At 43.8% G+C, this 25,246-nt stretch overlaps 1 protein-coding gene across 1 annotated transcript in view; it reads right to left on the bottom strand.

Moving 5' to 3' along the window:
• Positions 1-863: 863 nt before the first annotated feature.
• LOC129821108 (protein disulfide-isomerase A5-like) overlaps positions 864-25,246 on the bottom strand; it is a 55,662-nt gene continuing 31,279 nt past the window's right edge. The window contains exons 9-17 of the mRNA XM_055878410.1: positions 25,133-25,224; positions 22,873-22,944; positions 21,283-21,419; positions 18,603-18,670; positions 17,457-17,620; positions 16,753-16,883; positions 14,230-14,300; positions 4,158-4,292; positions 864-3,987 (exon numbers count right to left, since the gene is read on the bottom strand). Coding sequence (XP_055734385.1) covers positions 3,916-3,987; positions 4,158-4,292; positions 14,230-14,300; positions 16,753-16,883; positions 17,457-17,620; positions 18,603-18,670; positions 21,283-21,419; positions 22,873-22,944; positions 25,133-25,224 — 942 coding nt within the window. The 3' untranslated portion in view covers positions 864-3,915. The remainder of the gene's footprint in view (positions 3,988-4,157; positions 4,293-14,229; positions 14,301-16,752; positions 16,884-17,456; positions 17,621-18,602; positions 18,671-21,282; positions 21,420-22,872; positions 22,945-25,132; positions 25,225-25,246) is intronic.

The raw sequence follows: 25,246 nt of genomic DNA, 5'->3' as shown, positions 1-25,246 counted from the left end.
GCATCATCGGACTGAGCTTGATGTCATTGCAGGCAACCTCAACGCTGCGCGTTACAGGCAAGACATCCTCCCTCATGTGGTACCCTTCAGGCAGGCTCATCCTGACATGACCCTCCAGCATGACAATGGCACCAGCCATACTGCTCATTCTGTGCGTGATTTCCTGCAAGACGGGAATGTCAGTGTTCTGCCACGGTCAGCGAAGAGCCCGGATCTCAATCCCATTGAGCACGTCTGGGACCTGTTGGATCAGAGGGTGAGGGCTAGGGCCATTTCCCCCCCAGAAATGTCCAGGAACTTGCAGGTGCCTTGGTGGAAGAGAGGGGTAACATCTCACAGCAAGAACTGTCCATGAGGAGCTGCACTGCATTACTTAATGCAGCTGGTGGCCACACCAGATATTCACTGTTACTTTTGACCCCCCCTTTGTTCAGTGACACATTACTCAATTTCTGTTCGTCACATCTGTGCATCTTGTTCAGTTTGTGGTTCAGTTGTTGAATCTTATGTGCATACAAATATTTACATGTTATTTTGCTGAAAATAAACAGTTGACAGTGAGAGGACGTTTCTTTTTGCCCACTGGACACCCATGCTCTGGCTGAGTTTGTAAGTAACTAAAAAGAGCTCAGCTGCAAATCGGTATGTAGGATCTTACAGGACAAAGGTTGAACATACAAAATCCCAAGCCCTCACTAACTTTGGCTCTGATTTTATGCTACATGGTATTCTTCACTCAGTTTAATGCCTCCGTTTCAAATAATCTATAAGTTAACAAATACGTCGCTATTGCATTAGTGAAAATTAAAGGAGATTAACAAGAATATAAATAATTGATAATGAGAAAGGCCATCGAGAACATGTCTTGGAAATGTGAGTTTATTTTTTGCAAAGTCCTCATTCAAAGGTGCAAAACTGTACATATGGCTGGGCACAGAAAATCAACAAATTGCAACAATGACTTCTTGGCATAGGTGTGACAGTTTATACACAATACGAAGTGCTTTGGGATAAGACAAAAGTTGTCTTTATGATAAATGTATGTAAAGTCTCCAACCATTTGCTACTGAGGCCATGTACTGAAGAAACAAAATAGTGAAAGGAGATTGATTAACAGAAAGATAACGGAACATCTAAAACAGCAGTAAAGCATTATTCCAACATTGTGATGCAGTTAGTTTTGCATGTTGCAGAAATGTAATGTAACATTGAATGGAGATATTGTTCTATGTCAGTCAGCAGTCCATTCCAGACTGACCTAATTTGGAAGTAGCCCATTTAGAATACCAAACAATGTATTAGTCAGTTCATTAACCCACATATGGAACATGTTTTATTTAATACTTCCTGCCATGATTTGGCACAGGAAATGTAAACCGGACCATTTTAATCTATACATTTCATTTTTCATACAAGACAAATGTAAACACTTTTAAATGTGGTGACTAGAGCTCAAAACCCTCCAACTGCAATACAAACAAGCTAGTTCACTGTGTTTTCGCTATCCCTGAGAACCTTATTCAATAATGAAAGGAACCAAACTCCTGAATAATAAAAAAACAAGTTCAGCTACAGATAGGCCTTTAAATATTTATAGCGGCTTAAGCAGGGGAGTTGAAAACATACAGCATTAAAGTTGCCACGACGGTAATGGTAATGGCTCCAGTATTGATGCTAGTGCCAAGTGTTAAGGGGGCCCGTCGACTTTCTCACTTATCTCTGCGCTATTGTGAAATCTGAAGTCATCCAGTTGGATGTGCTGGGACATAAGGGATAAAGTTTCCCAGACCAGGGTACAGAGACAGTCATACACAGAAGCAATCTGCTCTTGGATCATGGAACTGAGATCCTGGATCTTCTAGAGCAGGGATATTCAAATTTTATCCTACGAGGTCCGGCTTCTGCTGGTTTTCTTTTCTACCTGAATTAATTGCCCCCACCTGCTGTCCCAGGTCTGGCTGAGGTCCAGATTTGAATTAGAGGGTTCTAGAGTCTAATCATAATCCAATATGCCTTCTGATATTGAGTTGAATGGTTCTGACTGCTACCCAGACAAAGGTGGAAGGGATGGACTGGGACAGTGTCTTGATCCTGTAAACATTTTAAGGACGGAGGAAAAAGTCATGTTCAATAGGAGACCATATTTGGCCCATATCTTTTCCAAAGCCTTTGTTTTTAATGGAATACACTAGAGTAATGCAGAACTATTGTATAGAGATAATACTAGGCATATCACTACAACAGGAGGCTTCTGGAAATCATTGTTTGGAAATTAATGTAGAGTAACATAATAATTCTAATTTATTTTTGGCATTTTATGTTCCCCTTCTTATTTGATTTATTTGTCCCATGGTTGACTTGGAAACATGGAGGAATGGAAGCACCAGGCCTCAAAGCACCACTACAAGAGCTTTGCTATGTTTAAGCGCATAGAATCATTCACAACTATCTGTCTGACTCAGAGATGAGTGATTAACTTCCGCACACATATTTAAGGCCACAGTTTTCAGCTAATAGATCATTGTTCTCCTGAAACAAACCAAGACCTAACATGACAGACAGGTCTGTACAAAAATATTGATACTGTAATATTGGAACAAACAGTTGTATGCTTAGATTAAGATCGCATTCCTCTTCAGGGCAACAAACCGAGGTGGATAGGACAGTAGTGTAGTGATCCTTGTAGCTGGCTGTAGGTGGCACATGCAACAACCACAGCTCAGCTAGCACACAGATTCTCAGGAGTGGGAAAGGAGAGTCTGGTATTGCATAGATACAGTAAGGCAGCGTTTCCCAAACTTGGTCCTTGGGACCCCAAAGTGTGCACGTTTAGTTTTTCAGCTGATTCAAATTATCAAAGCTTGATGAGTGGTTGATTATTTGAATCAGCTGTGTAGTGCTAGGGCAAAAAACAAACGTGCACACCTTGGAGTTCCAAGGACTGAGTCTGGGAAACTCTGCAGTAAGGTGTAGCTTTCCACAAATGCAGTCACAGTATTTGGGCCAAATGTTCCTGTTCGTTTTTTTTTTTTATCATTCCAGCAAAATATATATATATAAAAAAAGAAAATAAAAAAAGTGGCCACTGGCATTACAAACACGATCGATAAAAAAATTGCTGTGTTCTGGGAGATGCTATATGGACACGCCTGGTGCCCAAAATGTATGTGGTGCAAAGCGAGTTGAGTGTGGACGAATGGATTCAGTTCAGTCAGTCCAGTCAGTCGTACTAGTGAGCCCTCCCCATAAACCTCTACTTTTTTGGGGTTCGAACCGGTTCAGAACTTTTTTACTGGTCGGAACAGTGGAATGAAATAAATAATAGTTCTGTTCAGAACTAAATTATTTTGGATCCAGTCTCTACTACCAATATTACAAGTTATTTCTCATGTAGGCTGCTATCCTACTCAAGTGGGATGGAACAAATTGTCTACATTAGCTGATACAGTATATGATCCAGCTGCCGGTGAAGCAACTGCTGCTCAGTGGGAAGCACCTCCACACATCGTTGCACTGGTCATTCACACAGGCTTGTCATTACGTTAGCTAATAGGCATGTCATGGTAACATCCAGATGGTGACCAATACTACAAGTTTTCTCCCTCGCCCATCGAATTAAACATCACTTTCTGTTAAAAAAAATGAACTAGCGCCATGCTGCTGTTTCCAGCATGAACGAGCTAGCTGGGAAGGGCTTATCAGGACGACTGACTGAACAGAATCCATTCGTCTGCCAGCTGCGCAACATGTCATCAATTTGGGTACCCGGCGTGTTCATATAGCATCTCCCCTGAAACGCTGAGGTTCTCAAGGCTCCGCCCCGTGATTTCACATCATGACGACATCACGTGATGTCAGTGCTAAGAGGCCACGGTCACAGTGCAACGACAGGCTCGTCCTTCTCCACACCCTGCCTTAAAGCTCCTCTTTCCTCTTGCCCTGGTCCCGCCCCCGCAGGCTGCGCATGAAACCTATAAACCCTGCCGCCTAGGGAGATGAAGAGAGGCCTGTGGTAAATATGTAATCACTTTGTATAGGTTAAGTGTAAATACAGTACATAAGTGAAAGATTACCGTCAACGGTAACAAGGATACAGTGCATAAATGAACATTTACTCTTTTAATAGGGCACTAATACTAAAGATCAGTGTCACTTACCCCTCGGTCTCCGTTGTATTTTTCTGCAAACTTGCCATAGTTGTAGTAGTTGAAGGTAGGGTAGCCTTCCACACTCTCCTGCTTGCACAGCTCCTGGTTCTGTCCTTTAGCGCAGTCCACGGCAGCATAGGCTATCTGGGGTATACAGCAGGTAGACGCTTAGCTTCAACATATGGTCATACACAGAAAGCAATATGTAACAGCAATCACAACTAACTTCCAAAATAGTCAGCTACATAAGAACCAAATGTGTGCATGTTGCAGAATACTATGTGCACGACAAGTGGACATTTAAAGTATATGCTTTCAACAAGGCTACTTTGGCACTGACTGAGCTGTTCTGCATCCACATTGATTCCCTCCACATTCCCAAACTGAGCCTGCCAGGTTCTCTGTTCGATGAACCTCACCTGCTCAGTTGCCCCTATCCCACCAATTGATTTGAGCTAGTTGTGGTGTAAGTTTGCAGTGGCTGTTTAAAGCTGGAATCCTTAGTGGTGAAACTGTCATGTCTGTTTGGAACTAAAACAAATAAGTTACTGCAAACAGTTTTTCCTCTGATATCACAGCACAGTTATTCAAATATCTTGGGAGTGTATTAATTTAAGAGAAAGCCCACATTTTTTTTAAGGCTTTGTCACGCAGTTCTGCTTCCTCCAGCGTTCGACGTCACCGGTCTACTAACCACCGGTCCTGGCAACCCACATTACGCACACCTGGATTTCACTCCCTTTCTTTAGTTCTCAGTAGTATTAGTCATTGTTCTCTCTCACGTTCAGAACCCTTCATTTTTGTTCATCTGTATTGGTTCATTGTTAAACTCACCTTCTCAAATCAAATTTTATTTGTCACATGTCACAAATTAAATGTGAGTCCTGTGTGTGTTATATAATACTACTTACTCTATTTTATTAAGCACTTAATTTAACATGTTATTTTTTTTTTTTCGATGGCCGTGAAGTGTTTTGGGATTTTGAGTTCCTCCTGTGTGCATTTTTGTTTTTAGGTGAAATTATTACTTCTGCACCTGCTTCCCGGCATATGTTACAGGCTTTGTCTAAAATGATCTGTGACAAAGATAGACCATTACATTCTAACTGTCATTAAAACAGTTGTCAGTTTATTAGTGCACCCTATAAAAAAAGATGCACCGGTAGCCTAGACACGTTTCACACATAATTTAGCGGGCTACTGTACAACGACTTGATGCAGTCAAATCCAGCACTACCAGATGGTATGATAGAAAAACTTGTTGCTGCCATAGATAATCTAACTAGCGCGATTCAGTTTGGCTAGTTTCTCCCTCTGGCTGGGTCTACATTTACATGCGACTTCTGATATCAGAATACGAAGATTGCTTTGAAAAGTCAGGTCTAAAACGTACTAAAGTCCTGTTGTGGTCAGATTGTATTCAGATCTGGCTGACCAACATTGTGTGTGGATTTCCCCTCAGTCTGGACTAGGGCTGTTGCAGTGACGTATTACCGCCACACCGGCAGTCACGACCGCAGCCAAATTCTCTGTCACGGTAATCCCATCCAAAACTGCACAACAAAAAATTGCCGCTGACGGGTAGCCTAGCAAATTTGCTAACGACCCTCACCAATGGCCTGATACTAGGGCTGGGCAATAGTCAAAATAACACTTTTTCAAATTTTGGACGGTATGACAGAATGCAATGTTTTTACATTTGCTTTATGAGTAGTGTGTGACCCTACAGTGGCAACGTATACATTCTAAGTGCTGCATTGACCATGCAGACTAAACGCAAGTGTCTCGTGATTGAGCAACAACTAATGCGCTCCTTAAGTGACAGGGGGTGGGGCTAGGTCTGTGTGGAAAATGGCATGGAGAGAGACGGCTCAAGTAGCGGAGTAAACTATAAAAATTGATGTTACACGCGGCATATCACATTTAACAAAGCAAACATTCAAATACCATTAAAGGTAAATTAAAAACCCAAACCAGTTTGTGCATCAATAGCGGTATATAGTAAAATACAATATACTGTCCAGCCCTATCTGGTAATCAGCACTGAATTTGAATAATCTGAAGAGAAATGGTGATGGCGTTACAGCTCCCATTCCGAAATGACACAGGGCAGCCTTGGACCCAATATGCATAAATATTGGGTCCAGGACAATCGGTTGGATCTGAGCGCGGGAAGCAGCAGAAAAGCAATTTGTGCTATTTTATAAAACCCAGAGCCATTACCAAAAGGGAGAGCAAAAAGGGCACAGAGCGAGCAGCTGTCGGCTATTAGAGTAGAGACCGTGCGTGTGTGTGTAAGAATGTGTGAGTAAAAAAGCTTGCGCATGCATGAGAGCATACGCTTGTCAATAAGGTTAGGGGAAGCTAAGCTTTCCCTAAAGTGCATTTAATTTCATTTCCAAAATGATAAAGCCTAATTAGCCTACTCCGGTCTATACAGAAATAAAATAATTCAAAATAGGCTACTACACCAGAAAGCATGATTTCGCCACACGAACATTAGCTTCTTAAAAAAAAAAAAAGCTGTCGCCTACAGTTTATGGCCGGCCCATAGACTACTTTCAGGGTGAGAAATCATCTAACATTAAGATGTACAAAACTGAACTTACCCTTTAAGAAAAAATTACTGACACATTCCTATCAAGCTAGACCATAAAGCAATCACTCCTATTTAAAAACGACAAGATGCATCTTGGCTGTCGCAGCCAGAAAGAAACAGGACAAAGTCGTAAATACCATCTCTGATACATAGCGCATCCCCTCTGCTACACTTGTCTTTTTTGATAGATCAAATGACAGCCCCGTGTCCCAAATGGCACCCTATTCCCCATGTAGTCCACTACTTATGGTCAAAATTGGTGCACTACACAGGGAATAGTGGTGCCATTTTGGGACACGGACAGCATCTCAAAGACAACGCAGCACATTGAGCTTGTCACCATTAAGTAATCACCATCTGTCTCCTGAGGACCAATATGTTGAACATGTAAACGATGGACGCCTCACTGAAGCTAAACTAATTTGACATGTTGCAATCATTTTGACTTGCAATAGGTAGTACAGTACAGTTTTTGCAAAAAGTATGATGAATGTTTCCATTGATCATCCTTGAGATGTTTCTACAAATTGAGTGGAGTCCACCTGTGGTAAATTCAATTGATTGGACATGATTTGGAAGGAATTTTCCGTAGAGCGCCGAGACAGGATTGTGTCGAGGCACAGAGCTGGGGAAGTGTAACAAAATGACTGCAGCATTGAAGGTCCCCAAGAACACAGTGGCCTTAATCATTCTTAAATGGAAGAAGTTTAGAACCACCAAGACTCTTCCTAGAGCTGGCCGCCTGGCCAAACTGAGCAATTGGGGGAGAAGGGCCATGGTCAGGGAGTTGAACAAGAACCCGATGATCTCTGGAGCTTTGTCAGTGACTGTGGAGATGGTTGTCCTTCTGGAAGGTTCTCCCATCTCCGCAGCACTCCACCAATCAAGCCTTTATGATAGAGTGGCCAGACGGAAGCCAATCCTCAGAAAGTCACATGACAGCCGACTTAGAGTTTGCCAAAAGGCACCTAAAGGTGGTGCCTGGCACCATCCCTACGAGAAAGCATGTTGGTGGCAGCACCGTGGTGTGAGGATGCTTTTCAGTGGCACTGACTGGGAAACGAGTCAGAATAGAGGTAGATGAATGAAGCAAAGTACAGAGAAACCCTTGATGAAAAACTGCTCCAGAGCGAAGGTTCACCATCCAACAGGACAACGACCCTAAGCACAAAGCCTAGACAACACAGGAGTGGCTTCGGGACTAGTCTCTGAATGTCCTTGAGTGGCCCAGCCAGAGCCCGGACTTGAACATCTCTGGAGAGACCTGAAAATAGCTGTGCGATGCTCCCCATCCAACCTGACAGAGCTTGAGAGGATCTGCAGAGAAGAATAGGAGAAACTACACAAATTCACTACTTTATCATCCAAAAACGCATCTCAAGTGTGCTGTTTAGCAGCTCACGTCAGAGGGATGGGGGGCCTTTTCATTGAGTGATGTCTACCGTGGATCGCTAAAATAATGATTATCAAATCTTTGTCACGTGCTTGATGTGGATGGCAAGGAACTTGAAGCTCAACCTGTTCCACTACAGCCCCGTCGATGAGAATGGTGCGTGCTCGGTCCTCCTTTTCCTGTAGTCCACAATCTCCTTTGTCGTGTTAACATTGAGGGAGAGGTTGTCCTTGCACCACATGGTTAGGTTTCTGACATCCTCCCCATTGGCTGTCTCATCGTTGTCGGTGATCAGGCTTACTGTACACATACACTGTTGTATCATCAGAAAACTTGGTGTTGGAGTCATGCAGTCATGAGTGAACAGGGAATACAGGAGGGGGACTGAGCACGCCCCCCCCGTGTTGAGGATCAGCGTGGAGGTTGTGTTGTTACCTACCTTTACCACCTGGGGGCGGCCCGTCAGGAAGTCCAGGATCCAGTTTTAGAAAGAGGTGTTTAGTCCTGAGGTACTTAGCGATGAGCTTTGAGGGCACTACAGTGTTGAACACTGAGCTGTAGTCAATGAATAGCATTCTCACATAGGTGTTCCTTTTGTCCAGGTGTGAAAGGGCAGTGTGGAATGCAATAGAGATTGCATCATCCGTGGATCTGTTGGTGTGGTATGCAAATTGGAGTGAGTCTAGGGTTTCTGGGATAATGGTGATGTGAGCCATGACCAGCCTTTCAAAGCATTTCATGGCTACAGACCTGAATGATACGGCTCTGTAGTCATTTAGGCAGGTTACCTTCGTGTTCTTGGGCACAGGGACTATGGGGGTCTGCTTAAAACATGGTGGTATTATAGACTCAGACAGGGATAGGTTGAAAATGTCAGCGAAGACACTTGCCAGTTGGTCAGTGCATGCGCAGAGTACACGTCATGGTAATCCGTCAGACCCTGCCTTGTGAATGTTGACCTGTTTAACGGTCTTACATCGGCTGCGGAGAGCGTGATCAGTCATCCGGAACAGCTGATCCTCTCATGCATGTTTTAGTGTTACTTGCCTCGAAGTGAGCGAATAAGTAGTTTAGCTCGTCTGGTAGGCTCGTGTCACCGGGTAGCTCTCGGTTGTGCTTCCCTTTGTAATCTGTAATGGTTTGCAAGCCCTGCCACATCCGACGAGCATCGGAGCCGGTGTCGTACGATTCGATCCTAGTCCTGTATTGATGCGTCGTATGAGGGCGTAGCGGGATTTCTTATAAGCTTCCGGGTTAGAGTCCCGCACCTTGAAAGCGGCAGCTCTAGCCTTTAGCTCAGTGCAGATGTTGCCTGTAATCCATGGTTTTTGGTTGGGGTATGTACGTACAGTCACTGGTGACTACGTCATCGATGCACTTATTGAAGCCAATGACTGATGTGGTGTATTCCTCAATGCCATCGGAAGAATGTCGGAACATATTCCAGTGTGCTAACAGTCCTGTAGCTTAGCATCTGCTTAATCTGACCACTTTTTATTGACCGAGTCACTGGTGCTTCCTGCTTTAATTTTTGCTTGTAAGCAGGAGAATATAATTATGGTCAGATTTGCCAAATGGAGAGCTTTGTATGTGTCTCGGTGTGTGGAGTAATGATGGTCCAGAGTTTTTTTCCCTCTGGTTGCACATTTAACATGCTGATAGAAATTTGGTAAAATGAATTCAAGTTTACCTGCATTAAAGTCCCCGGACACTAGGAGCACCGCCTCTGGATGAGTGTTTTCCTGTTTGATTATGGCAGTATAGAGCTCATTGAGTGCGGTTTTAGTGCCAGCATCGGTCTGTGCTGGTATTTAGACAGCTACGAAAAATAGATGTAAACTCTAGGTAGATAGTGTGGTCTACAGTTTATCATGAGATTCGAGGTTTCGCTCGCCTGAGGTAGAGTCTTAGATATCGTGCACCAGCTGTTTACATATATGCATAGGCCCCCGCCCCGTGTCGTACCAGAAGCTGCGGTTCTATCCTGCCGATAGAGTGTATAACCCGCCAGCTGTATGTTCTTAATATCATCGTTCAGCCACAACTCGGTGAAACATTAATTGTATTATCTTATGTCCCGTTGGTAAGATATGTGCCTTCAGTTCGCCCCATTTATTTTCCAGCGATTGAACGTTAGCTAGCAGGGCAGAAGGCAAATTCAAATTAGCCACTCATCGCCTGATCCTCACAAGGCACCCTGATCTTTTTCTGCAAAATCTCAGTTTCCTTCTCAAGCGATTGACAGGGACCTGAGCCTGGTCGGGTGTCGGTAGTATCCCTCCTGTCCGACTCATTGAAGAAAAACTCTTCATCCAATTTGAGGCGAGTAATCACAGTTCAGATGTGCAGAAGCTCTTTTCGGTCATAAAGAGACGGTAGCAGCAACATTATGTACAAAACAAGTAATGAACGTGAAAAAAAACACCTAACAAAATAGCATGTTTGGTTAAGAGCCAATAAGGTGGCAGCCATACCTGCCCACCAATAAGGTGGCAGCCATTATGATCACACTTCCTCAATTTAAATATTATGTGGACATAGATAGATTTGGCAGCCAAGCACGATATCTATACGCCTAGAATAAAAACCTCCAGGCATCTATCATTAATCTCAATTGAATAAAAAGGAAAACAATTTTAGGGGGCAGATAACAGATGGATGGATCCCGTTCGAAACAGCCTCATCTTCTGTTAAATCTAGACGCTGCTTTATCAAGCAGACAATAGCCGAAGACCAACATCAATTTTGGGATATTGACTAATTGTCCCGCTGATGGCCCATCAGGTGTCGATGTGGGCTCTTAAAGTACTAAGATGATTGGGTAGAATTTACAAGTGTCACTCCAGTCTCCTTTTAACCTCATTTAACACTGAATTTACTTAAAAAAGGCACATCTCAATAGGTGGTCCAGGTAAGTCATTACATGGCACAAGTGGGGGGGGCTTTCCTCTTTTGTTCTCTATTGCTCCTCAAGCAAAGGGGGAGGCCGATGACATTATGGATCCCCATCAGACCAACTCCTTGAAGTTCGCAGTTGTGTCTCTTTGAAGAGATAGCGTTTCCTACCTGTGCAGATCAGGCATATTCAGTGTTCTATTCATAGAAAAAAAGCAACTGGACCTTAAATATCGGTAAGAATCACTAGTAGACTAATACTCCTCCAATCGATGGAGATTCATTGGGCTGCTGACAAGTTTGAGGGGATCGGCCAGAAAAAGCTGCAGTGCCTTGCCAAAGGCAATTCCTATCCAATGAATGCTGTTTGAGTCTACTTTCCAAGGAAATACGAGTTTAATCAATGATAATTTGATTCTCGAAAATGCATTACTACCAGGTTAACTTGTTTGGGATAGGGGGCAGCATTTTCACTTTTGGATGAATAGCGTGCCCAGAGTGAACTGTCTCCTACTCAGTCCCAGATGCTAATATATGCATATTATTATTGGATAGAAAACACTGAAGTTTCTAAAACTGTTTGAATGATGTCTGTGAGTATAACAACTCATATGGCAGGCAAAAACCTGAGAAAATCCAAACAGGAAGTGGGAAATCTGAGGTTTGTAGTTTTTGAACTCACCCCCATCGAATACACAGTGGGATATGGGTTATTTTTCACTTCCTAAGGCTTCCACTAGATGTCAACCATCTTTAGAACGTGGTTTCAGGCTTCTCATGTGAAGGGGGCCAGATGGGAGATGTTTGAGTAAGGGGGTCTGCCTACATCCTCGTTCTCAGTTACGCGCTTTCACTTGAGGTTGCTCTCGTTCCAGTGCATTTCTACAGACAATGGAATTCTCCGGTTGGAACATTAGGATGTCTTTATCATAGAAGTTCAATAAAGATTGACAAGTTTCTTCAACCTGTAATATAACTTTGAACATTGTCCGAATGGACCAGATCGCGCTTTTGGATTGTTTATCAAACGCCCCAACAAAAGCTATTGGACATAATCGAACAAAACAGGCATTTGTCAAACTGCGATTCCTGGGAGTGCATTCTGATGAAGATCAAATGTAAGTGAATATTTATATATGAATAATGTTGACTACCCAACATGGCGTATATTTCTCTGGCTGGTTTGGGCTCTGAGCGCCGTTCTCGGGTTATGCTTTTTCCGTAAAGTTTTTTAGAAATCTGACACAGCGGTTGCATTAACGAGAAGTGTATCTAAAGCTTCATGTATAATAGCTGTATTCATCAACATTTATTATGAGTATTTTTGTGAATTCATGTGGCTCTCTGCAATATCACTGCATGTTTTAGAACTACTGAATCTAACACGCCAATGTAATTTAAGATTATTGGATATAAATATGAACTTTACCAAACAAAACACACATGTATTGTGTAACATGAAGTCCTATGAGTGTCATCTGATGAAGATCAAAGGTTAGTGATTAAATTCTCTATTTGTGCTTTGTGACTCCTCTTTGGTGGGAAAAAAATGGCTGGGTTTCTGTGACTTGGTGGTGACCTAACATAGTTGTTTGTGGAGCTTTCGCTGTAAAGCATTTTTGAAAAATCAGACACTATGGCTGGATTACGAGAATTTTATCTTTAAAATGGTGCCTAATACTTGTATGTTTGAGAAACTTAATTTATGAGATGTTGATTTTTATTTGGCGCTAGCGGAACCCCAGTCCTAGACAGGTTAAAATGACTTTAGGTTTCTTTATCTTTTCTAGGCTATTGAACATGGGCATGTTTTTTTTTTTTTTTTTTTAATTAGGCTAGTACCTTCGCCAAGTAATCCGCCCAAACCTGGCTACAAGAAAGGCAACAAAAGGAGCGCATGCTTCCTGTGACTTGTTAAATCACACGCAGCTCAGATTACTGTTTAGACAAAGATGTATAGGATGTTTTTAAACCGGCTTAAACCGCCAGCAGTGACGCACCAGCCAACGCACAGTGGAAAGAGTGGCCCACGAAGGAGTTTGCTTCTGCAGCATTCACTGTAAAATACACCGCTTTGCAGCAGTGCTGTGATGGGATGAGAAAGTGCATGAGGGGTAGCTGGAGAGGTTAAGAGAAGGTACCCCTGTGGATATGTTGCATTGGAGCGCCTTCCTCCTCATCCAACCACAACACCAAGCAACCAACCAACCAACCCTCCCTGGATACACAGCCTCAAACTCTTGTGGCAGTAATGGAGGTTACTACACCACACCCCGCCTGCAGACATCGGTCTGTCCTCGGTGTTTACGCCGAGTTGACACATAAGAGATCCTTCAGCCAAGCAGCGTTAGACACCGCTCTGCTCTTGGCTCGTTATTGAGAGTCTGTGACAAAGTACACACAGAGTGACTTGTTTCAGCCCCACCCCGTGACTGGGATCTAGGCAAAAAACAGAGCTAGTAGATGGTGATTCATGTGAGTCTAGAATAAAGACAAATTCTTGGGCCTAGGCGTGCATTTAATGCTACGCGTATCCACAGCAGAAAGATTCACATTCTGGGCTGAGGGTGCAGATCTTATTCTGAACAAGAACCAATATCAACACCTAAGTCCAGAATAAAGAGCTATTACACAATCAGTGATTTAGTAAACCTCTGTTAACAGATTTATTTCCACAATGTGAATAATGAAAGACACAAGCCAAATACCAAAGATCTTTGTCAGATTGAGTGACGCAACCATTATGCGCCATTTAACCTCTTTGTTTTTGTGGTCAGTTAGTGTTATGATGATTAATACTTACTGTGAGTACAGCCAAGCACGCTGCCCTGTTGTTCAGAGAGTACACGTTACAGTGTGTGTGTGCGCACGTGTGTGTACAGAGGTCAGTCAGTTAGGAAGGGTCTTGCTAACAACTGGAAACAGTGACTGAGTTGACTGAGTCAGGGAATCAGAATGTATTAGACTTAGAGGGAGGCTGTCAGATGGATTGAGAGGATGAAGGAGTCAGAGTTTAACTGAGGCTGGAGGTAGAGAGGGAGAACAGTATCTGTGACTTGAGTCCAAGCCAGAGAGTGCATCTAAGAGTAGTAATGCTTATGAAGGTCAACGGTACATTGAGACAGAAGAGGAATAAAGAAAAAGAGAAAATAGACAATGTGTGCATTTCAGGAGAGGGTTGGAGGGAGGCTCACCTTGCGGTCCTCTTTGAAGAGATCTGCTGCCGTGGTGAAATGAGGGACAGCATTCTTACAGTGGGGACACCCTGTTAGGGAGCAGAGACACTCAGGGATAATACAGAATAGACTGACCCTTGGCTCACCCCAACTAACTACCATTAATACCACAAAGACAATTATACAGGATTTATTGTAATTCAAACACAAAACCTATGAGAGTGATCATTATGCTCCCTCACATACTCAGAAACACACACCCTCCCAGGCCAACCTTTCCCTTTCAGAATTACCCCACATTAGTGATGGCTCACTTGTATTTTATAGGGAGTTATAAATCCCTTTATTGGAGTCATAAATGAAACCTCCCTGCCGCTTTCCTTGGGCCATCCATATCTGTCCCAGCCACCGGCTGGCTCCCTGAACCCCACCACACAAAGGTATGCATGTGTGCGCCACCCATCCTCTAGTCACTGTACAGACGGGGACAGGCACATTTACAGCCCTCCTGTGTGGTACACCTGGTCTGTCTGACACGCTGCCCACGTATCTAACGTCACAGTTCACCACAGTGATAAGGTTAGCAAGAAGGTGAATCAAGCATCTCAACTCACTAAAAAGGTTTGTTGAATGACACATTTTCTGAAAGATACAAATATATTCAGGTTTCGGTCTCTGTAAACAAAGCCTGGATTGTGTGACACTTCCTCATTTATGGACCATGACTATGACTGTGATAATACATAATGGTGCAAAAAAATACTGTTGTTACACCCCATTTCTCCACTTAATGTTATTGTTGTTATGATGATGACCAGCATCAGGGCTAAGGATGGGCCCTGCCTCATTGACCACAATGCCCATGTCCCAAATGGCACCCTGTTCCCTATATAGCGCACTGCTTTTGGCTCATAGGGCCCTGGTCAAAAGTAGTGCACTATATAGGGAATAGGGTGCCATTTGGGACACAGCACATGTTACCAGGACTCAGAATAGCAGGAATACCATTTTATACTAAAGAATGCTAGACATGGCAGATAATGACTGACCCTTGTCTTTCAGCAAGGGGACGCACATCCACGAGAGAAGCTCTACCTTCTTAGGGTCAACTACTGTAACAACTCACTTTTTTAAAGTAATTACTGATACCACTTTTGCTGCCACTGAGTAAGAAGATTACCAACTAAGTGAATATTTCTGGATAGTTTCTGCTGCTTTTCTGCTGAAAAATAAATAAATAAAAAAATCACATTAAATGAGAACCCTCTCCTTTTCACCATGTAAATGCCTTGTCATTTCAGTCCCTTTCACATCTAGTAATAATTTATATTCAACAATAGAACCACGGGGAGCTGCAGCAAGCCGTATGCTTTGATTTTCCCATTTCATGTAGAAGAACGTGAAATCTGTTGAATCTTATGTAATTGGTGTAAGAGCTTTAGTAGTAAAAACAATGTGCTGTATCTCCAATACGTGCAGGGTATAATATACCGGTTTGTCCGATCCCATCTTGATTCTACACTTCACATATGAAACTGACAATTCCCAACAGGTCCAATTGAAATATACAGTAGCTTTCTGGTGTAAACACAACATTAAGTGTTAATGCTTTCTTATTTACAAATCATTTCCAGTATTTAGTCTAAAAAGGTATGATACAAATGAGCATTTAGTGAAGTGCGACAAAAATAACTAGCAGGAAATTCCTGGGGATAGGAAGCGTTGCTCTGATACATGTTAGAGGTAGCAGTTTAGTTCAGAAGATCTGACGAAGAGGCTGCAATTAACAGACAGACACCCTCCTTTAGGTAACAATGTACATATTGTATGAAGGCATTAGATTAGAGAGTCTTTATGTGAAAGTCAGTAGTTTGATCTCTCAAAGCCCCTAATAGGCAGTTGTTACAAAGAGGATTAGGAGAAGAGGGACAAAAACAGAGCAGGTTGTTATTGCCGTGTTCTGCTGGGTCTCCACAACCTCCTTGTGGAGGAAAAACCGAAGGCGTTGCTTTGTTTCATGTTAACTAAGAGGAAGACGGACGGTGCAGTGATGTGTGGTCTTTGAAGTCTCTTATCAGACAGTGACTGCAGAGCTTCTTTACTGTCAACCGGCACATCCCATGAACCGGTCCTGAATCAACTGGGAAGGAAGGGTGTGAGTCCGCTGAAAGGATATGGAGATGCTGTATTGGGTGGTGGGCCTGTCAATGCTGTCATACTACTTTCCCCCCCAATGGTACTATAAGTCTATACTGAGCATTCGGTGTCATTTTCCACCAGATGATGGCAAGAAAGAGGCTACAATGATTGTATTGGTGGTGTAAAACCTTAAACCCTATTGCTCCTAGGGAGCATAGATCATAAAAAAAAAAAAAGTGTAAAAAGTTAAAATCAAATGTGGTTTTATCGGACACTAACAAGCGGTGCAGTGTCATTGTCACTAGCAGGGTGCTAATGTAGCAGACTCAATTTGGAATCACTGTCTCATGATGAAATCGCCCTGCCTGAGACTAGTAAGTCCAAATGTCACATTCGACTTACATGGTGCGTAGAACATAACGAGGGCATGCTTCTTCTTCTTCAACACTTCCTTGAAGTCCTCCATTCCAAGATGGCTAACACCAGACGGCTTGTCTTCCCAGGACTGCTCTGGGGGAGGGGGCGCCTGGGGGCTGGAGGTCACACAAACCAAGGTACATTAAGTTGAAAAATTGTGGATCAGTTTGAAAAGAAAAGACATTCAGCAACTTTTGGTAGCACTAGCTCAATGGAAGTTCATTTGAAAAATCTATATTGTTAAAACCGCGAGGGTTCCAACAATACAAAACATGAGCATTAGATCACTGCATCTAGCAGTATAGTAAAGTACCCTCAAAGCAGCTTACTGTTAATTTTCACCATCCTCTTGATCTCGCAAGACTTCCTAGTCCACTGGAGATAGAGGCATCATATCTAGCCAGCTAAGCTCAGCAGAGAATGTGACGTGTCAGCCCGAAAGTACTACATCAAGTCAATGAATGGGTATGACACACACCAACACTTGACTCCAGAAGTTGAGAACTGCCTTCAGTTTAAGCCCATTTTACATAAACTCATCTGGAACTGGTATGTTGACCTGGTCCTAGCCTGGTCCCAGATCAGTTTGTGCTGAGAATAGGCAAAATAGCACAAAACAGATCTGGGACCAGGCTTATGTTGACCCTGGGTTGTGGAAGGACAAAGTACTATAGAAGAACATAGCTCACTTCTGCAGATATTCAATGATCTTGTCCTTGCTCCTAAGGTGGGGTAGAGTGAACTTCTCCTCTCCCTTCTCAAAGTACTTGACGGTGGGGAAGCCAGAGATCTTGAAGCGGTCTCCCACCGCCTTGTGAATGGTGATGTCCACGGCTGCCAGAACTCCAGGGCTCTGGAGGGCAGGAGTCAGATCAGGATACACCATCACATAGTAGATCAGCTAGTTCAGACTGGATCACAGCACTTAAAGGTCAACTCAGCCCAGTGAGAAGAGGAAAATCACAAAAAAGTAAGCACATGCAATTCACTTGAAGTCTACAGCACACAACTCAGGTGAGATTACAATGATGTTCGAAAAGTATTTTGAACTTGTTATTTTAGAGGCAAGACAAGCACAAAAACTTTTACTCAGATTCAAATTCCCCCAAAACGGGTTGACCCCGCTAGAGTGAGGTAATTCAATACAGGCTGAATATAAACCCTGAAAAGTACACCTCGTGCTGGCCCATGTTGAACCAAATGCTTCCCACAGTTGTGTCAAGTTGGCTGGATATCCTTTGGGTGGTGGACCATTGTTGATACACAAAACCCAGCAGTGTTGCAGAGAGGAGTGGAACAGAGCAGATCGGGGATGGATGAGATAATTGTTTCAATCACAAGGCGATCTCTGCTGATTTGTATTGGCCTGACCCTGGGCTGGGGAGAGTAGAGGGCAGACACACCCAGCTAATCAGAAACACATAAGGAGCTCTGACAGCCAGGCACTTGTGTCAGACTGACTGCACCAGCCAAGTAGAAGGGTTTAACTCTGTTCTGGTGTTCACTTCAGGCAATATCTCACAGCTGGGGTTTGGAATAAATTGGTGTTGCAAGGCTTCAGAAGTATGCACATACATATAAATACACACATGACAAGCACTGTTTTCAGAGCGTTGGGCCAGTAACCGGAAGGTTGCTTGATCGAATACCCGAGCTGACAAGGTAAAAATATGTTTTTCTGCCCCTGAACAAGGCAGCTAACCCATTGTTCCCCGGGCGCCGAAGACGTGGAAGTCTGATTGAGGGTTGAGGTTTAAATGCGGAAGACACATTTCAGTTGGACAACTGACTAGGTATCCCTCTTTCCCTGTTACATACACCACCGTTGTACTTACATTGTTTTTGTTGAGGTATTCAGCGGCTTCCTCATACTCTGGCTTCATCTTTTTACAATGGCCACACCCTGCAGTTCAAAACACAAAGACAGACATGACTAGCTGAGCGAGGATGACTTAATGCTAGGGATTCTCACCATACTTGCCCATAATCACATTATAAGTGGCCTTAATAGAAACAGCAAAGAGCCTCTTAATTGAATGAATCAAGCCATTCACAACACTATGTTCTCTGTAGGGCCTCAACCAAGTACATTCAATTAAACTTCAGGGAATTCTCCTTCCCCCCCACCTGGTTTCAACTTACCATTGGAAGTTTTACTATATAAAAATGTATAACACCTAATGTTGCCCAACTTGTGCTTTCTTTACTTACGTCAGAGACCAACACGCGGAACTAATGAGAGCAACGTTCTCACCTCGTATTAAAGTGGGTTATTTCCCTAGAAGGGACAGTAAATTGTATGACATTTATCAGAGCGAGTTAACTCCCTGAAGTGTAAGCCTGAAGGATATAGTCATGTCTGTCCACTAACTATAGGCATGACTCCATCCATACGCCAGGGTGTGTGTAGCTGTAGGAATTGAAAGGTTCTGTCCTCATCACCTCTGTAGCCAGTGTGATGGGAGAAAACAGTGGAACTGAGACCAGTGACATAGCTGGGCTGGGTACGTGAGGATAATAGGACTAATGTTCCCCCCAGTGCGAGAACGGGGTGGACTGTGTGTTTGCAAGCTTGTCAACACAGCTGTGACACTGAATTCCAGCGTCATGAATAAATGCAGCGTTTGATAAAAAAAATAAAAAAAAATAAAAGCTCGGCAGCATCTTATTTTTAGAGCTGAAAAAAAAGAAGAAAGATTCTGAACTCAATATTTGTAACCAGCATCCACTAGAGGTTGGTAAGGCTTATATTGCCTCAGCTCGCTGAAGAGCAGAATGCATGCTGAGTTTGTTTTCTAATAGCATTGCTGTGCATGGCTGGATGCATCTGCTAGATCTTTAGTTGGCACATTGCCATATTCAAAAAGGCCAGGAACACAGTCCTCAATCAGTAACATCTGAAGTCCACATAATACAGATCAAACACTGTTGCATGCAAAATAGTTATGCGTTTAATTTGAATTTTTTGCTGAAACTTTTGTAGAATTGTCAGACAGGATTTGTGGAGGAAAGCACTGCCTCTGACCTTAAAAAAAAGAGTAGTTTAAAAACAGGAGACACAGAATAATAGTGCTTTATTGCGTCATCTTCTGCATCACCTCAACTCTGCTGGTTTCATCGCCTTCATTTAGTGTCTGGGGGAGGAGGGCTAAGCTACATGAAATGTTGATTCACAGCAGGGGAGTGTGTATTTCCTTTGAGTGTTGAACAGACAAAGGCTTCTTGGGTATTAAAATAAGGCTGCTCTGCTGAGTATGGCTCAGCGTGCGGCTGGCCATGTTTCCTCCTTCGATCACCGGTCTGAATAGACTAGAGGATGAAAAGTAATTTGGCTAGATCCTGTTTTTAACCTTGGTGTGGACAGGTCTGAGACACACGCCCACATATATCACCAGCAGCCGTCATGCTTGAGGATCCACCAGGGCCATTCACAGACAAACTACAGTCATTTGGTCTGTATACATCCTGCGTCGGCAGATGCACACAGACAAGGGAAACAACCCAGTGTGCAGGGAGCAGCTCACACAGGATGGGATCTAACGGTCTCCGTAAGAGCTGGACAAAAGCTGTTGCTCTTGACCATGAGGCCATTAATCTCACTATGACTGGTTGACCATTAAACTGCTTCCAGGCAAGTGTGTGTCATTTTATGTGTCTGCATTTGCTTGGTCTTGCTAGGAGGGGCTCCTGTGTGTGTGTTTGAGAGAGCTGAAATGTCTGACTGATGTGCTTGTATCAGCTGGTTGTTCTTGGCCTGGGCATCTCAGTGAGTGGCCATAGCAGTTCCCAGTGAAGTGACAGCCAGGATGGCCATTGTGAGAGGCAGGGCACCATGGCGCGAGGGTGGGTTGGTCTAGCTGGCCTTTCTGTGTTATAACAAGGAGCCATATAAAATTGGACTTTTATCCCGTGAGCCGTGGTCCTTTATATACCACGGGCGGATACCAGGTTGACAGGCAAAGTAAAGAGGGCCTAAGTGAGGACCAGCCGGGAGGAGGTCGTCTGCAGACAAGAGGGAAAGATTTGAAAGTGCTGAAAAACCTTTGCTTTTGAGCTAGTCAAACAAGACTACTCACAATACCTGTGGATTGTTTTCAAAACCTAAAATAGTGCATTATCTAGGCAGGGAGAGCATCTTCATGCAGATTAGGATGGTAACAATGCACAATTCAGTTGTGCGACTATTGCATTCCAAAATGTGTTTTGAAGAATGCATGTACAGTATTTGCATGCATTTGAAGTTATACGGTGCACTATGACAATATCACTGCTTTTCAACTCTGTCAAAACATCCCCCTGACGTTTACTTGCTTCTCTCCTCACAGATCAGTTTTGTATGAGGATGTTTCGCAATGGAAATCTAACCAGCTGAAGTTTAACTTTAACACTTTTACAAAGTGTTTGTAACAATAGCAATCTGTTGCATAAGCTGTAGCAATGACACAATTAAACTTATGTAAACCGTATGATGTCATCATAACCTGTTACTTTGAGTGTGAGTGTGAGGCTACTCACATGGAGCGTAGAACATGATCAGGACAGACGGGTGTTCCGCCAGGAACCCATCGAAGGAGTCGTCAGTCAGGTGGAAGACAGGGGAGTCGGTCTCCGACCACTGGACCTCTGGGACCTTCGGCTGGGGGGGCTGGGGACTGGAGAGACAGGCGAGGGTGGTGGGAGTGAGAAAAGATTTAAAGAGCCTTCGAAGTGAGCTAAAACATGTTTGTTATGAATAGAGGCAGGCCCAGCTGTACTGTAGCACCTACTCCACCTCACGTCATGTCAGACACATCTGGCCTGTAGTGGTCACACCCATATGACAGAGCCCCCCCTAGCACAGCCACACACACACCACTTCTTACAGTCTTTTACTCCTACTAGCCACGAGAAGACATACGAGTGTTAACAACCGCCTACAGCACGTGTAAATAAGCCTAGGAGGTTGAATATCTGTTTATGTGCAACTGGATAGATTGACAGCTCCTGGACAGTGTGCGCCAGAGTACTGCATGTCATCTCCAATACATTCAAATGCACAGCAGGTCCATACTTATTCACAGTACTCATTCATAGCCAGATGTCCAGCTCGTTTCTAGGCAACATCAGGTGCACTTCCTTATTACTTAGCTAGCCTACTGATGCCTGCTGCAGTACCACTGTGTGTGGTGTTAACACGCTTCCATAACGACAGACAGCAGCCCATAATGCCACCATGGAGGAATCTAAAAGCCAAGCTCTGCAGTGTTTTTTTCTCTGCCCATTCAGGTTCAGCCCATCTTGCAAAGGTGATGTGAGGCCATCCACAGAGGCATGTAATGTTCACTAAGGATATTGGATCATTAACTATTAGTACAGGCCTCCTAGCAGGTCATACTGGACCCTAGAGGAAGACTGAGTCAGGATAATTTCTACAGTCTGTATGAACAGGTGTGTGTATACCGTGGGATTGTTTCTGAAGTGTACTCCGAGGAAAGCTGTCATGCCTTGAAGCATATGCTTGAGAGAGCCACAGTTCTCTGACTTCATTTCCTGCAATAGCTGTGAAATCTGCTCCGTGCCCTTTCAATAGGCTAAAACACGGTGAACAGTCGAGTGAGAGAGCTAACCGGGATCAGAGTGGGGACATTTCATTTATTTTACCTTTATTTAACTATGCAAGTCAGTTAATAACAAATTCTTATTTTCAATGACAGCCTAGGAACAATGGTTTAACTGGCTTGTCCGGGGGCAGAACAACAGGTTTTAACCTTGTCAGCTCGGGGATTCGATCTTGCAACCTTCCGGTTACTAGTCCAACGCTCTAACCAATAAGCTACTTGCCGCCCCACAAAGAGGTGAGACTACAGGGTAGGTTGATAAACTTTGTACAGGCGTAATATGCCACTTACTTTGGATAAAAGTGAGTTCCAGTACAGCAAGTATACCGGTTTACATATTCATTTCATTGGCCGTGGGGTTGCCAACACCACGCTCCTACCAACTGAGCCACACAGGAACATGAATAGGCCAGAGTTTACCCAGCTCCCTAACCCGTGGTCAGGAAATCCTCCTGACCCTATTTTATGAGGGGAAAGTGATGGAAAGAAAGGAAATGGTTAAACTCACTTCTTCATCCAGTCAATGATGTCCTTGGCTGTGCCCCCATTGTTCTCATAGTGGTGCAGGAACTTCCCCTTCCTAAAAACACAGAGGAGAGAGAGAATATAAGACAGCTAGAAAACATCTGCTGGCATCAGTACAGTATCACCCAGAATAATTACTATATTTAGGAAACACACTAATCCATGTCATGAGTGTTGCACAACATTCTGAGTTCAGCTTCTAGAAGTTCTAAGAACAATGGGAAAAACTACAATGTAACCTACTGACTTCACTGAAAGGGGTGACCTCTAGGAAAGTGCATTTTATGTCCAGAGGACCTAGTTTCTTCATTGAGATATACAGCACATCAGAGAGACCGGGGTCAATGTTGTGGAAAGTCAAAAAGGAAATGTTTTGTGATGAGGAAAAGCTCAAACAAAAGAAATTGAACATTAATTGTTTCACCCTTTCCTAAAATGTACCACTAGTTAAAATAATAGAAGTACATTTCTTCTATTGTCCCCTCACCATGCATTATAAATAATCTAAAAACAGTAGCTAAAATTATAATTGTGTGGATATCTATGGGGGGCTTCCCACACGGAAACGGTTCCTCATGTAATAGCTTCTTTATCTTTTCTGATCTCCTGAGACTGAAATGAATCAGCGGCGGTGGGTAGGGAGCGAGGAGCACTAGCTGCTCCAGCTGAACCGAATGGCTGCAGATCATGCTCATTTGTAACTGATCTGTAGGGAACCGTGAACATCGGGCCAATGTAATGTAAAATTCAAAACAGCAGCCGTACAGTATTAGTGCCACGCATCACACGTAGTTTAAGAGGCAGAGGGAGAGAGCATGGACGCTTACCTTTGTTTCAGCTCAGCAAAACTGTAGGAAACGCTTGACATGGAGGTATAATGCATTATGATACAGTTATCTAAAGAGTTAGAAAGCATTCTACCTGCAGGCTTTAAGTGTTATCAAAATGTTTAACTGTGTGCCCTTGCTCTCCTTAGATACCTTTTCTTTCCAGTGCAGAGTGGGTGTATTTGAAAAGGAGCTTGAACAGCAAGACAATTCTAGAAGCAGTAATGATTGGATCCTGGGCTGATGCACTCATGTTTATCAGAGAGAGAAAGTCATTACTGTAACCAATGGTACTATATGGTCGTTAGCCCCACCTCCCCCCCTGGGCCAAGGACTCTGCTTAATTAGCCCATCAATAATTAAAGGGCTGAGAGAGACGATACAGTCCTTAACACTGAGATGGAGAGGACAACGCTGCTAAGTGTTGAGGCTGGGCTGGAGGGCTGGAGGTAGAGGCTGGCCTGAGAACAGAGCCTAATGCCGAGTTGGAGAGGATTATGGCTGGAGGCTTGAGAGAAACACCGTTTACAAGAGACCGTTTGAGTTGACAGAGGTGATCTAGGGTCCGACTGACAGTGTCTGAGCGCACTTTGAGGCTGTCGTGACAGTTACTTCTAGGACCCCCTGGTGTGACGTCTGAGGCTTGGGGACGGTGATGCAACGCAGGAGAGAAAGCCCAGACCCCAACCTCCTTCAGATGCCCAGATGTCTTTGAACCAACAGCCAAGGAACCCACTTGACACCAGGCCTGTGTCCTCCCCAGCCAGCCACAGCCCCCCATTGTGTGCCTGCTTCAAACAGAATACTTTAAGACCCAACCAACAACGCAAAGAAACTTTAAGTGATAAACAGATTCAGAACATCTGGAGCAACCCTTGCCTCCTGTGAAAAAGGAAGGGGAGTGAGGTCTGCCAGTGCCTACAGACAGACCCACCACCTCTACCTTCTCTCCATCCTACCTACATTCCCTGCTGCTAGAACCCCCTGAAGCCCCTCCCCCTCCCTGTTGCTAGAACCTTCTGAAGCCCTCCCCCTCCCTGCTGCTAGAACCTTCTGAAGCCCTCCCCCTCCCTGCTGCTAGAACCTTCTGAAGCCCTCCCCCTCCCTGCTGCTAGAACCTTCTGAAGCCCTTACTCCGGAGTAGGCAACTAGATTCAGCCAAAGGACGTTTTTTTTTTGTCAGAGCAAATGGTTGGACCAGAACAATTATATTAATAATCCATACACTGCAAATTGACCACAACTAGGCTCGCCTGTTAATGGAAACAGTGTGTGTGTGAGAGTGAGAGTGAGAGTGAGAGTGAGAGTGAGAGTGAGAGTGAGAGTGAGAGTGAGAGTGAGAGTGTGTGAGAGAGAGTGTGTGAGAGAGTGTGTGAGTGTGTGTATTTACCGTGGCCTATAGTGATAGAGACTCACTTGAAGTAGCAGAAGGTCGGGTAGCCCTTGACGTTGTACTCCTGCTTGAGGCCATCAAACTCAGCTGGGTGCACGTTCATCCCAGCCAGCACCTAAAGACCAGACACAGGAGCG

The sequence above is a fragment of the Salvelinus fontinalis genome, chromosome 23 (genome assembly GCF_029448725.1).
Source record: "Salvelinus fontinalis isolate EN_2023a chromosome 23, ASM2944872v1, whole genome shotgun sequence".
In the NCBI taxonomy this organism is placed as follows: domain Eukaryota; kingdom Metazoa; phylum Chordata; class Actinopteri; order Salmoniformes; family Salmonidae; genus Salvelinus; species Salvelinus fontinalis.
This window is presented reverse-complemented; position numbering and strand designations above follow the sequence as displayed.